Source organism: Bactrocera dorsalis, chromosome 4, assembly GCF_023373825.1.
Source record: "Bactrocera dorsalis isolate Fly_Bdor chromosome 4, ASM2337382v1, whole genome shotgun sequence".
In the NCBI taxonomy this organism is placed as follows: domain Eukaryota; kingdom Metazoa; phylum Arthropoda; class Insecta; order Diptera; family Tephritidae; genus Bactrocera; species Bactrocera dorsalis.
Window position 1 is genome coordinate 19,846,864 of NC_064306.1, and position 13,148 is coordinate 19,860,011.

The 13,148-nt window shown below is 35.1% G+C and overlaps 1 protein-coding gene across 2 annotated transcripts in view; it reads right to left on the reverse strand.

Annotated features, from left to right (window-relative positions):
- LOC109580045 (protein ABHD11) overlaps nucleotides 1-12,939 on the reverse strand; it is a 63,197-nt gene extending 50,258 nt beyond the window's left edge. The window contains exon 1 of one of the 2 annotated variants that reach the window (XM_049454719.1): nucleotides 12,257-12,924. In XM_049454719.1, the coding sequence (XP_049310676.1) occupies nucleotides 12,257-12,478 (222 nt within the window). In that variant the 5' untranslated portion in view covers nucleotides 12,479-12,924. Of the gene's footprint in view, nucleotides 1-12,256 lie in introns of both variants that reach the window. The other variant, XM_049454720.1, reaches the window with a different exon arrangement.
- Between the last annotated feature and the right edge of the window lie 209 nt (nucleotides 12,940-13,148).

Sequence of the window (13,148 nt, forward strand, 5' to 3'; positions counted from 1 at the left end):
AAGAAAGCGTTGAGACTGACGTAATAAGCTTTCTTAAATGAGTAAGTGGCTGAATTCAAATGTTCTAAGTTGAGTTGAAATTTTAGATTTGTGATGATGGCGGGATGATATTTGTCCTCATGAACGAGAGGTAAAGTTTTATCCACGTAGGACAAGTTGAAGTCACCTACGATTATTAGCTTTGTATCATGTACAGTACCTTTGATTTTTACGAAGACCAATTCCAAATCTCTTTCATCTGTGGTAATTAAATCAGCTTGGATATGACGTTTGACGGCGATGAAGACGCCACTAGGCCAGTGCATATAGGATCTCTATCTCTTCTAAAAACAGTATAAGTGTTATCAGTTACCTCGCCATCATTGATTGATGAATTTAACCACGACTCAGTGATACAGAGAAGATCATAACCACTAGCCGCTGGTACTGTCATAAATTTAGACAGAAGAGTCTTCAGGTTTCTTTGTCTTACTGATCGAATGAAAATTCTTGTTCACTATCTGCGGTACTCCTCGAATGTATTTGATGGTTTTGCTTGTGTCACCATGTTTGCCAAAAGTATCGAGTTTGGATCGTAGCCCACAGAGATGACACTGCTGTGCTGGAGTCTGATCAGATTTGAAAATAACTGCCATTCCGTCACGTTGGTTAAGCTTAAAAATCTCCTTAGCATCGGTCGCTGAACAAGTCTCGATAAGCAGGGGACGTGTACGGCCGGTTGACGGACGACCTAGTCTTCGAATCTTGAATTGAGGTATCTTGGCAGAGATTTAGGGGGGTAAGACTGCCGAGAGCGAAATTTTGTCGGCTTCCAGTCTGTCGTTACCAGCAGCATTAGTAGATTCAGTGATGCCAAGGGCAATGACATTACTCTCTCTCCTTTTTCGATCGTTCATCTCCTTTATGATGTCTTCCGGAAATAATACATTCCTGAAGGAGTTGAGTTTCTTTTCTACGGAGGAGATCCTGCTCAAGTTGGAATATTTTATTTCAGTGGCAACGCTCTGCTTGGAAAGCTTGTATACTTCTTTCTTGAGTCCAGCGATACTTTCCCCGATGGTTTGTTTAAAGTTATCAAATTTGTTATTGAATATTTGGGAAAATTCTTCGAATTGCTTCTTGAGAATTGTTTCGAATTTATCAATACTGTCATCTCCGCTATCATCTGACTCTTCGTCAGATGTCTCTAACACTAACCTTAAATTCACTGCATACGGTGCATCTCCACTGTACATCATGTTTTTTGATATTAGTAGCAACGACATTAAATTCTTCATTACTCAGTTTTAGACATTCAGCGTGGTACCATTTCTGACATAATGCACATCTTAGGTAAACAAAAAAATATTAAACATTTATAAACGCAATCTTTGTTTTTTTTTAATACTTAAGTTGTAATGAAGCTTTTTACTGCCCCTGCTTCTTACGAGTATAATTTTCTGAGGTATACTCGCCGTGTCTAGGGTTCGTTACAATAAATTTGTAAACATTGGGGCTCCTAATCAAAGTTACAAAATTGTCTACCGCGTTATAGTTTCAGCTTTACAACATTTTAAAGATTTTCATTAGATGCAATTTATATAGCTACAAATGCCCCAGGAAGGACGCATGGCACCTCTCAGTGCTAGTTCAAAATGTGACAACTTGTGACAAGAACGGGGGGAAGGTTTAAAAAGTCCTTAAATTCGTGTGACGTAATTTATGGATGGCCCCTTTTGTTTTTTTCGTACTTGTTCAGAGCAGCTACTGCATGCGCTAGCATCAACTTGCTTCTTGGGAGGCATGTTGAGTATCAGTGTATTCGCACTAATAAATGTAAACAGACGTGAGTTGATAACTATTGTTGTGCAACAAGGGCAGAAGTAAATAAATTATACTTATAAGTTTAATTATTAATTTCAATTATAATTTAATACTTGTTTTCACTAATTTTTACTTATTATAACGGAGCGTTCTTAACATACACATCTGATCGGTAGCCCTCTAGCGGCAGAAAATTTAGTTCAGATTCTCCCAGTTCAAAAAGTTTAGTTTAATATTGTTAATTTACAGAAAAATTATGCAAATTGGGTTGGGAATGAGCGAAGTTTTAAATTTAATAAACTTATACAAGCATAAACCAAAATATCATTGCTCATTTTATATTTATTATTTTAATTGTAGTAGTTCAAAAATATTAATTCTTATTTTCCCAGAAATACATTTGTAAAAAAAGGATAAAGATCCTTCCACATAAAAGATTTAAGGAGTTCAAGAGCTCAAAACGTGCGCTTCATCAGCTACCTACCCGACGGCACTTCGCAAATGATAAAATAAATTTTTCAAGAGCTCAAAGCATGCGCTACATCAGCTCGAACCTACCTACCCAACGCTTTTGCGCAAATGATTATATTGTGATAGGAAATGTCCACATACAGATTTGGCTATGGCAATGGCAATAGCTATACGTTTGACAGTTAGTATGCTACAATTTTTATCCTGCCGAGATGTCCCGTAAGTCAGCGGCAAGTATATGCTATGCATATTATATATATATATAATTTCTTGATTTGGAGGATCTCCTCTATCCGTACATATCCATTTTAACCCCAAAATCAGGGGATGCTATTCTAAAATTTACTCGGTTTAAATAAATCGATTAAATCGTTTTATATCCATCTTGGACATTTGTGTCAACATTAACCCAACAAAATATTTGTAGAGATCTGTTTGCATCCCAAACTTATTCTCAACTGAAAATGTCACTTTTTGAGGCGAACTCTCGACATTTGCGGGGAATTTTGCTTTTCTTTTTTAATTCCAAGAAAAGTGCGGCTGAGGACCCGTCCACGCTTTACTGAGGCTGACACATACATAGATAATACTATTACTCTACTACTACCATCTATGTATATGATTTCTATTAGGTATTAAAAAATATAGAATTTTTGTAAAGCAACTTGTGTTAGTTTACAGAAAAATGGATTATAATGCATTTCGTGTGTTGATTAAGCATTGCTTTTTGAGGGAATAAGGGAAAACACTTTTGCGCCGCTTTTGTACAATATAGCCTTAAATTTACAAAAAAAAAAAACGGCTGAAGCAAAGTTGTAGACCTAATAGTTGATTTTTTTGAACTTTAAATGCAAATACTGTGAGCGTCAAAAATAAGTAAACAGCAATTCTATCAATATTAAAGTGTTTATTACAAGGTAATTTTTAATACAATAATAAAAAGTTTTATTATATAATTCAAGGCTTATATTATAAGAGTTCAACTTAATATTAACCCTTTCGACCCCGATTTTATTCCTGTAATCTTAAAATTTATTTTTTAGATTAGTCATTATATTAATTCTAGAAAGATATAGTCAAATTTTCAACTCGCCACTCCCACCAGCGCTACAGAATGTTGCCTGTGAGCAACGTTGGGCAATGGTGGTATAAAATTTATTAATATTTTTTTTTTTCTAATCGCATTTTATTTTATTTATTGGGGAAAAATTAGGTATGAAAAGACAAAAAACAGTTTTTATTGTTATTGCAGCAAAGATGGACCTTACATTTAAGACATTTGGACATTGGAGTTCCTGTCTTGCACAACTTGCAGCGCCCTTTTTCACCGAATACTACCCAATGTTCCGTCTTATCATATCGTTTCGTTTCTGGAGGGTTCGGCTGGAATCTGTATTTTTTCGTGTTATGCGATGACACACTGCTCGATGGAGAGTTTGTATCGCTATCATTCCTCTCTGCGTTGGACGGTCTGCCTCGCTTTTTTTGCATAGAAATTGCAGAAGACGTAGATTGCAAAAGGGCATCAGCAATTTCCAGTTGAAATTTTATTAGGGGAATGTGTTTCTGTTTCGGATGTAGCAAATTTAAATGTTTTCTATAAAGCAGCCACGCATTTGTAACAGACATTCCCAGACACCAATAAAAAATTCGTATATACCACTTCCTTGAGCGGTGGTTAACTTTGTAAAGTTCCATCAACATGTCCGCTAGATCCACACCTCCCATTCCTTTGTTGTAGTTAGCAATTATCGCTGATCTTTGGACATCTACGTGTGTTTTTTCTTTTGGGTTACAACGTTTGCAAATGCCAACTGGTTGATGATTTATATGCGATGATATAAGTTGGACCGCCTTATTGTCAAACCACCTTACACATACAATTTTATGATTGGTTTTACATTTCATGTCATAAGATCCTCTTCCACGTTTTTTGAGTTCCGCTTCTGAAAGTAACTGGCAGTTGCTTATTCGATTTTTACGTATAGTACCAGTGGCGAATATGCCCATTTCCTTCAATGCAATCAGAAGGCTTACTGATGTAAACCAGTTATCAAAATAAAGTTTAAAGTTCTTGTGTTTGGGAATAGTTTTCGCTAAATAGAGAACTATATCCGAGGAAAGTAAAAAAATTGTGAAAAATATTCCACGGGCATCATGACGTCGTGAATTTCCAAGTCTGCCTTCCACACACTTTCAGGAGCTTCAAATGGCTTTGATCTCCATTTTAATGCCTTCGAATCAATTTTTTCGATGCAAAACTCTTCACTAGAACAAGATTCATGCTCGTTGTCTTCCGTAATTATATTGTCAAGAAGTCCGATTTCTATATTTTCCCCTCTTTCCATAATCCCTTCCAAATTCTGCTCCAGCACTGCAGACACATCCTCTATCTCATCACCACTTTCTTCATCAGTTGAAACATCCCAATCGAAGTTTAAAATTCGTCCTCATTTGACAAACCTTTATCTTGAGGCCTCATAACTAAAGTCATAGAAATTTTATACCACAATCGCCCAAAGTTGCTCACAAGCAACTTCGCATATGTAAAAAATACTCACCTGATGTTGGTTTAAAACTAAAGAAATTTTCTTGCAAAAATATTTCACTTAACAATCGCTGAAAAGTAGTTCATTTACAGATTGATAATTTTTGTTACCATTATTTTAAAAATTCTCACTTTTAAAAAAGTCCTCCTTCATGCAGAAATAAATTTTCGCCGACACTGCTGCAGTCTTTATCAAATTGCTTTGCTAAATGATTTAGTAGTAATTTTTTTTTTGATCACACTACATGCTGACTCATAAGACTACCGTTATCATATCGGTTCAATAAATAAAAACAAAAATAACGCTGGTGGTAGGCCTATGAACTAGCGAAATTGCCCTCAGGCAACATTGGGGTCGAAAGGGTTAATAATAAACAAAAACTAAACACAGCCAAAAATAATTCACTTAAACTAAAAATACTCTCGTTTTTTCGCGTTAAAAAAAGTAAACAGTGGCAACAACTGTTGTTTGTTTTTAATACTTATTTCGGGTAAGCGCCAAATATCCTTCGGAAACCGTTTCTATTCAAGAGAGTGAGTGCAATAAAACATATTTTTTTATGTCATCATTGGTTTTTTTTTTTGAGGTTAAGTCTCTAAAATTCAAAATTTGTAATGGGTAAGCGAACAATCACTGAAACGGTTAAAAAATCATAAAAAGGTAAATCTTTGCGCGAAATCAGAGAAATAGTTGGAAGACACTATTGCACAATAAAAAAATTATTGATAAACATGGTAAACATCAGGCTGTTGAAAATTTGTCACGACCGGGCCGACCAAAGCGCCTTACTGACACTGAAGCGCGATAAATAGTACGGGAAGTAAGAACAAATCCAGCTTCTAACGCTGTTTAAATATCAAAAGATATAGCGGAGACATCGGGTAAACCAGTAAGTGCCAGTACAATCAAACTCAAATCAAAACATTGCACAAAAGCGGTTTGCATGGACGAGTACTACGCCAAATGCCCTAAACATCAAAGGCGAATCAACAGATCAACTTGGAATTTGCAAAAAAGTATACAAATCAGGCTGAAAATTTCTGAGAAAACATTTTTTATACGGACGAAAGCAAATTCGAAATATTTGAACCAAGAAAACCTCATAAAATTTGGCGATCCAAAAATAAAGCCTTTAATGATAAGTGTTTACCAACACCGTAAAGCACGGTGGAGGATCGGTTATGGTCTGGGGCTGTGTGACAGCATCTGGTGTTGGGAATTTGGTTTTTATTGAGTCCACGATTAACAAATCGGATTATTTCAACATTTTAAAAAATAACGTTGCTCAAAGCATTGAAAAATTAGGACTATCCGGAAACTGGATCTTTCAACAGGACAACGATCCTATTAATCCTTTCGAGCATCTATGGGAGCGCCTTGATCGAAAAATTAGGCAGAAGGAAATTTCAAGTAAGGACAACCTAAATAAGGTTTTGATTGAAGAATGGAGCAAAATCTTCCCAGAAATTGCAACAAATGTTACAGAATCTATGCCTAGAAGATTAACTGAGGTCCTGAAGTCCAAAGGAAAGCAAACAAACTACTAGACTTTATATCAATTTAGTTTATGTACATATATTTTAACATTTCTGAACTCTGTTTACTTTTTTTGACGCGAAAAAACGAGAGCATTTTTAGTTTAAGTGAATTATTGGGTTGGGGTCGTTCCAGTATCTCCTTTTCCTTATATAGCACGGGTAGCCAATGAATTAAACTTTGGTTTAAATGTAAATTTCTTGTTAAATCGTAATTTGTTTTTTAGATATAAGTAAGCAAAAAACGCACATTTTCACATTTGCTCAAACAATGGCTCTCTTCTTTTGAAGTTTTTGCTGCACTGCTTGCAAAAAATTTAACCTATTTAACACACACACACACATTCTTTGAAATACATTTAATTGAATTAATGATAAATTATGAATTTTAAGTTGCAATTTAACACATTGAGTGCCATGGCTACACGTTTTCGTGCGACACCAAAAACTTCCTGGGGTGCCATGGCTACATGTTTTCGTGCGACAGGCATTGTCTGGCCTTAGGTATTGTCATGTGTTTTTGGTTGACGCTACAGGATTTTTTTTAATGTATTTCTAGTAGCCTAATGTTTGCCCTAAATTTTGGTCAAAGTTTCAAAGAGATATCTTCATTTTTGCGGTTTTTATGATAAAAACTCGGAGGTTCTTTTTAATTTTGAAAATTTATTGGAATTCATTCGATATTTCGGAAAAAAAGTGTAAAAAAGATATTGAAAAATTAAAATTAGGATATGATAACTTCAATTACATTGACTTTTACATTAATTTTTTAGATGTGTATATTTTGGAAAGCAATCAATGCACAATTGAGGAGTGTTGGAGCATTGCGGACAGTACGTAGTTGTCCTTTTGATATTCTTTCTTGCTTCCTTTCGACTAAATTTTATTTTTGCTTCAGCGTAGCATAAAACACTAGCACTTCGGATGGTTTTATTATTTTCATCTACTCTTTTTGTGATAATATGTTTTGATTGCGATACAGGCTGCGGGGATGTGAGATCTAGTAGGCCCTTAGCAACGCGTTCACGGAATGTTCGTATATTAATGTTTCTATTCGTAGCTGCTTTATACACAGTATAAGCATTTACCACGGAAAGTCGAAGTAAAAGTTCAATTCCCAGCTTTCGGTACCATTTTAACCCTTTGCGAAGGGTATTTGCGTATGAAGCCATTTGGTCGGAAAGATCAATGCCTGATTTCCCCTTATAATATTCTACCACAGCCAGTGGCTTTTCTGTTGCTCGTCTTTTACGTCTCGCTCCTTGACTAGTTGAAGGCTCTGCAGGATTACGTGCTTCATCGTATAAAATGCGTAAAAAGAAAAAAATAGCAAAAAAAATCGCGTCGCACATTTTCGTACGACATCGATTTTTACGATTGCAATTCCGTCGTGCAGTGCCATGTCGTAAGGAAACATGCGACAAAAAAAAACCGTTATAAAATCCAAAATAAACCACAAAATCATCCGGGATTGGCGCAGAACTGAATATTTTCTACTTTTACACCAGTTTATAGCAAAAAATGTGCTTGGCACCCGGGGAAGGTTTTCGTCAAAACCCCTTGGCACTCAATGTGTTAATAAATAAAACAGCTTTCAATTACGTGTTATACTGTTCCTTGAAATGTAAGCAAAATTACTGAATATGAACTGTCAAACGACGAGAAAATAAGCACAAAAGGAAAACAGTAATAACCCAACGAATGTAAATGGTAGGTCTAATATACATTTGGGTTACTTTACATAGGACTCGTTTCGGACCGATGGCTGAAAGTATTAACAAATGTGAAAAGGGGTGGAGGATCGGGGTGGACGATCGGTGGGGTGGATCCTTAGGGCCACGTTCAATTAAGGTTATACTATATATTTTAATAATGGAGTAATACGTTAGTATTATAGAAAAAATATTGGTTGGGTTACTTCTGTACGAGTATTAACGGTATATTGATTTCAATGGAATTCAAACTTTTTATACTATATTCGCGTGCCTTAATTAAAACCGGTGTGTTTTCGCAATTTGAAATTTTTAGTATAATTAAATAAAAACCCTGCTTTCAAACTTTATAATGATGTCAAATAACCAATCAGGTAAATATAATACGTTATTTAGCTCTCTGAAAAGTGGGCAATATATTACGTCCATATAACGAAAATTTTGAATAAAAAATCGCGCAATTTTTTATTCCAAATTTTCGCCCGCGGCGCTTGTTTCAATGTAGTATATTATGCTGAAAATATATTCAAAAATTCGCGCGATTTTTTATTCCAAATTTTTGCCTGCGGCGCTTTTCAGGGAGCTTTGAAATTTTCTTTGAAAACAGTATTATATAAAGTAATATCTAATTATTTTCAAAGATGATGATATTCCATCCACGAGCGCTGCAGCAGTAATGTGTCGTGATGCTACCATGATACAGCAGTGGAATATAGTGCAAATGGACAAATACTTGGGCTCACATGAATTGTGTGTATCATTTGCCGAGGTATACGGTCTGTTGCCAAAAAGTCGGCTTTGTGCCGTTCACAAAACCCAAATGGCATTGCGCAAACGCCACCCAGTAGGGTACTTTAAATGCTCTAGGGGCAATTGTAAGACAAAGTCCCTTATTTCAAGGGCAGCGGGCACATGGTTTGAAGGCGCCAAATTAAACTTTCCCCACGTGTTTTACCTCATGTATTGCTTTGCCCACCGCTTTACCTGGGAAGGTATTTATAGGGAGGATTATGCAAGCGTTGGAAAAAAATTGTCTTCTGGCACTATCTCCGACTGGTATAGCTGCTGCAGGGAATCGGTAGTTATATTTCAGTTAGACCACCAAGAAGTCAAAGGGAAGATTGATGGTCCATGTAAGGTAGTGCAGATTGACGAAAATAATTTCGGGAAACGCAAATACAACAAAGGTAATAATAACAATTTATATATAATGCAATTATGTTTATTCAAATACTTTTCTTTTTTTCAGGAAGACGCGTAGAAGGGCATTGGGTGCTGGGAATGATAGAGGATGGCAGTGAGGACCTCAGACTGGAGGTATGCCCTGACAATGTACGTTCCGCTGAGGTCCTCATCCCTCTTATTCGTAAGCATGTACACGAAGGAACAACCATAAGGACGAATTTTTGGCGCGCATATGAATGCCTCCCTGAGTATGGTTACATCCATGAAAAGGTTAACCATAGTGACCCTGGCAATCCATTCATCGCCGAGGATGGCACACACACCCAAAGAATCGAATCTCATTGGCGTGTAGTGAAGAGATTTTTTTATAAGGATAATTATAATAATCCGGCAAACTTTGCTGATGTAATAGTAGAATTTTTATGGAGGCGGGAAATACAAAAAAAAACACAGACCCATTTATTTCGTTACTGGGTGTTATTAAACATGTGTATAACACGAAATATAAAAACTCCATACAAATGAAAACCCAATTTTATTATTTAGGGGGTCTTGTATAAATGGTGGGTTGGGTTATCTTGGTACTTCAACTACTTGTATGCATTATTACCGATACATACAAAATTTTTAATTTTCAGTGTTTTTATTATTTAAATAAAATGGATTTCCACTTTAATTCATTGAAATAATAAAAATAATCAACATAGAGTCGCTCTATGCGTAAAAATACATAAATTTTATAATAATTAGTGAGAATTGTATGGAAAAACTACGATTTTACACTATTTTCAGGAGGCTGCCCTAGTTGTGTTTAATTTTTGTTTATTATTTATACTAAGTTAAACTCTTATAATATAAGCTTTGAATTCTGTAATACAACTTTTTATTGTTGCATTAAAGACTGGGGGAAACTTTAGTATACCATCCCACGATTTCAGGGTTAAAAGTGATATGGTTGGATAGGGCTGGTGCTCCAGATTAACCTTTAACTGGTGACAAGCGGTCTCACAGGCCGAGCGGAGTCAGTGAAACATCATTTCACCCCCTGATTTTAGTTTCTACATAGATTGTATTAGAAAGTTAGTAATTAAAAATCACATTTAGAGCCAATTGAGTAGTTTTATTTTATCATTTTATATATTCATTTAATGGATTAAAAGACTGCAGTAAGCTATCGTATATAGTTTCGATGCTATAGACCATGTAAAGCAGCGGCCTCTTAGGCCGCTCGTCGCCAGTTAAGTTACACAAAAATCATGTCACCAGTTAAAGGTTAAGAAAATATATAATTGTTGCCGCCGCAAACTTATAGTTTCCGAGATATTTGCATTTAAAGTTGAAAATTTTGCAAATTTTATCTTGCAATTTCTCGATTTCTAGAAATTATTTATCTCATATTATGCAGTTTTTATGCACTTATACTTCATTACATTGTTTCTACATATTTATTTTTCAGTAATTATTTAGTTGTTTGCTTAAAATAAGCATTTTATATTTTACTCAATTTTCATTCCATGCACAATAACAAAAGTATTGCGTGTTTACAGATATTAAGTGTTGCCTTAATTACACATTTATCAAACGAATAAGAATGAATAAAAAACTCAAACGAAGGAAACAAATACCATCTGAAATAAATTTTCCATTGTAATAAAAAAAGTTTTAAGGCTTGTAAGTATGTTTAATCTAATAATTTAATGAAATGATCATAATGATTATTTGCAATACAACAAAGGTAAAACAGGTAATCCATTCGCGTCCCACTTCTTTATGCCTTCGGCCGCACTTTAAAAAAATAACCCTGGCCGATCCAACACCGGGGTGTGTCAGATTTTTTTTGAGTAAAACTCCTTTTTGCGTTGGCGGCCCGATCAAAAATCATGATGTATCAAGAAAAGGGGCAATGATTTATGTATTTGGGGTATAATCTTATTTTTTTATTCATTTTTATTCGATTGATAAATGTATAATTATGGCAACACTTATTATCTGTCAACACGGAATACTTTTGTTATTGTGCATGGAATGAAATTTGTGTAAATATAAAATGCTTATTTTAAGCAAATAACTAAATAATTACTGAAAAATAAATATGTATAAACAATGTAATGAAGTATAAGTGCATAAAAACTGCATAATATGAGATAAATAATTACTAGAAATCAAGAAATTGCAAATTAATATCTCGAAAACTATAAGTTTGCGGCGGCAACAATTATATATTTTCGTAATCTGGAGCAGCAGCTCTATCCAACCATACCACTTTTAACCCTGAAATCGTGGGATGGCATACTAAAGCCGACCCAAAGACTGAGTTGTTATAAGCACTTTAATATTGATAGCACAGCTGTTTACTTATTTTTGACGCTCACGGTATCTCAAAAACCATAAATCAGTGGCGTTTTTACATAAACAGTGTCAATAGCCAATTGCGTAAACAGTTGACCAGCGATCGTTGCTTGCACTATCACCAATTGGATAAACAATTGTATGAAGCAGACTCAGCACGACGCAGACGTCAAAGCCGGCAGCGTCGACTACTGAATATGCGTTCTTAGGGCTTAATGGTTAAGTTAGGTATTGGGCTAGTTGAGCTTAAGCCGGATCACACGGGGCCTGGCCAATAAAGAGTACTTGCAAACATATAACTTGTATAATTATTGCCGCGTCCGACGACCGGCTCATACAGTGATTACAGCGTACATCTTTTACTTATATTCTTGATCTGGAGGACCTCCTCTATCCGTTCATACCCATTTTAACCCCAAAATCCGGGGATGCTGTTCTAAATCGCAGCCTTTACTCGCATTCTGTATTTGTCTTATTCTTGAAGCTAATATTACTCAAATCAACAATTTTTAATCAACAAAAACAACTAAACTACAATAACAGATTAATGACATTGATTACGACACCAATTGTGCACAGCTTATATGAACAAAATTACAAATGTTTTACTAGAAAAAATATTCAATCATGGCACTTCAAATGACAATCTTACCATTTTATCCACCTTACTTTCCAATGTTCGAGCAACAGTTTTCCAATTACGCTGGGATCCAAAGAGCCCATGCATTATTATTAGAGGCAAATGTGAAGAGTTATTTTCCCCATAAAGTGTATACGCCATTTGTATTGGAGTTATGTTGGAAAAGGAACGTATCATAGGAGAAGCAAATAAAGCTTTTTCTATGCATCTCTTTAATAATAATTTAGGAACCATTTGATTAGTAAAATAAGTATATGTACTATTTAAACAATGAGAAACTAATGTCAGAAATTTACACAACTAGTTTTCGCAAGGTGGATTATTGTGAATTCATAAAATCGATACTTTCCGATAGACACAATAGAAGTATCATAGGCCTCGCAGTAAAATGGTGACAATTTATTGTTAGAATAGCTATTGTAACGAATTTATAAAAATAAAAATGGACTACGTCGAAACTGTAGCGCATATGGGATTGTTATATAAAAATCCCACAACTTTGCGATTTCTTTGGCGGCGCGATCTGAAGGTACCGTTGTAAAGAAAAAGTTCTCTTGGCTGGGATTGCCGCGCCGAGCTTCAAAAAAAATAACTCTGGTCGATCCAGCACCGGGGTGTTTTGAATTTTTTCGCGTAGAACTCCTTTCTGCAACTTTTTTTCTTTTATAAAAATTGCTTAAGATTTTTGCGTTTTCCATTTATGTATTTGGGGTATAAAGTTTTTGCTTATTTTCTTTTGTTGCCAACTAGGCAGATATGGCAATACCATTTATTTGCCAGTATGCATCCCTATTCTTATTGTGCAAATTCAGTGAATTTAACTAAAACAAAATAATTAAAATCAATCTTTATATGCAATAAATATTAAAAAAAATTAATACTGTTACAGAAGTAGTATTAAGTT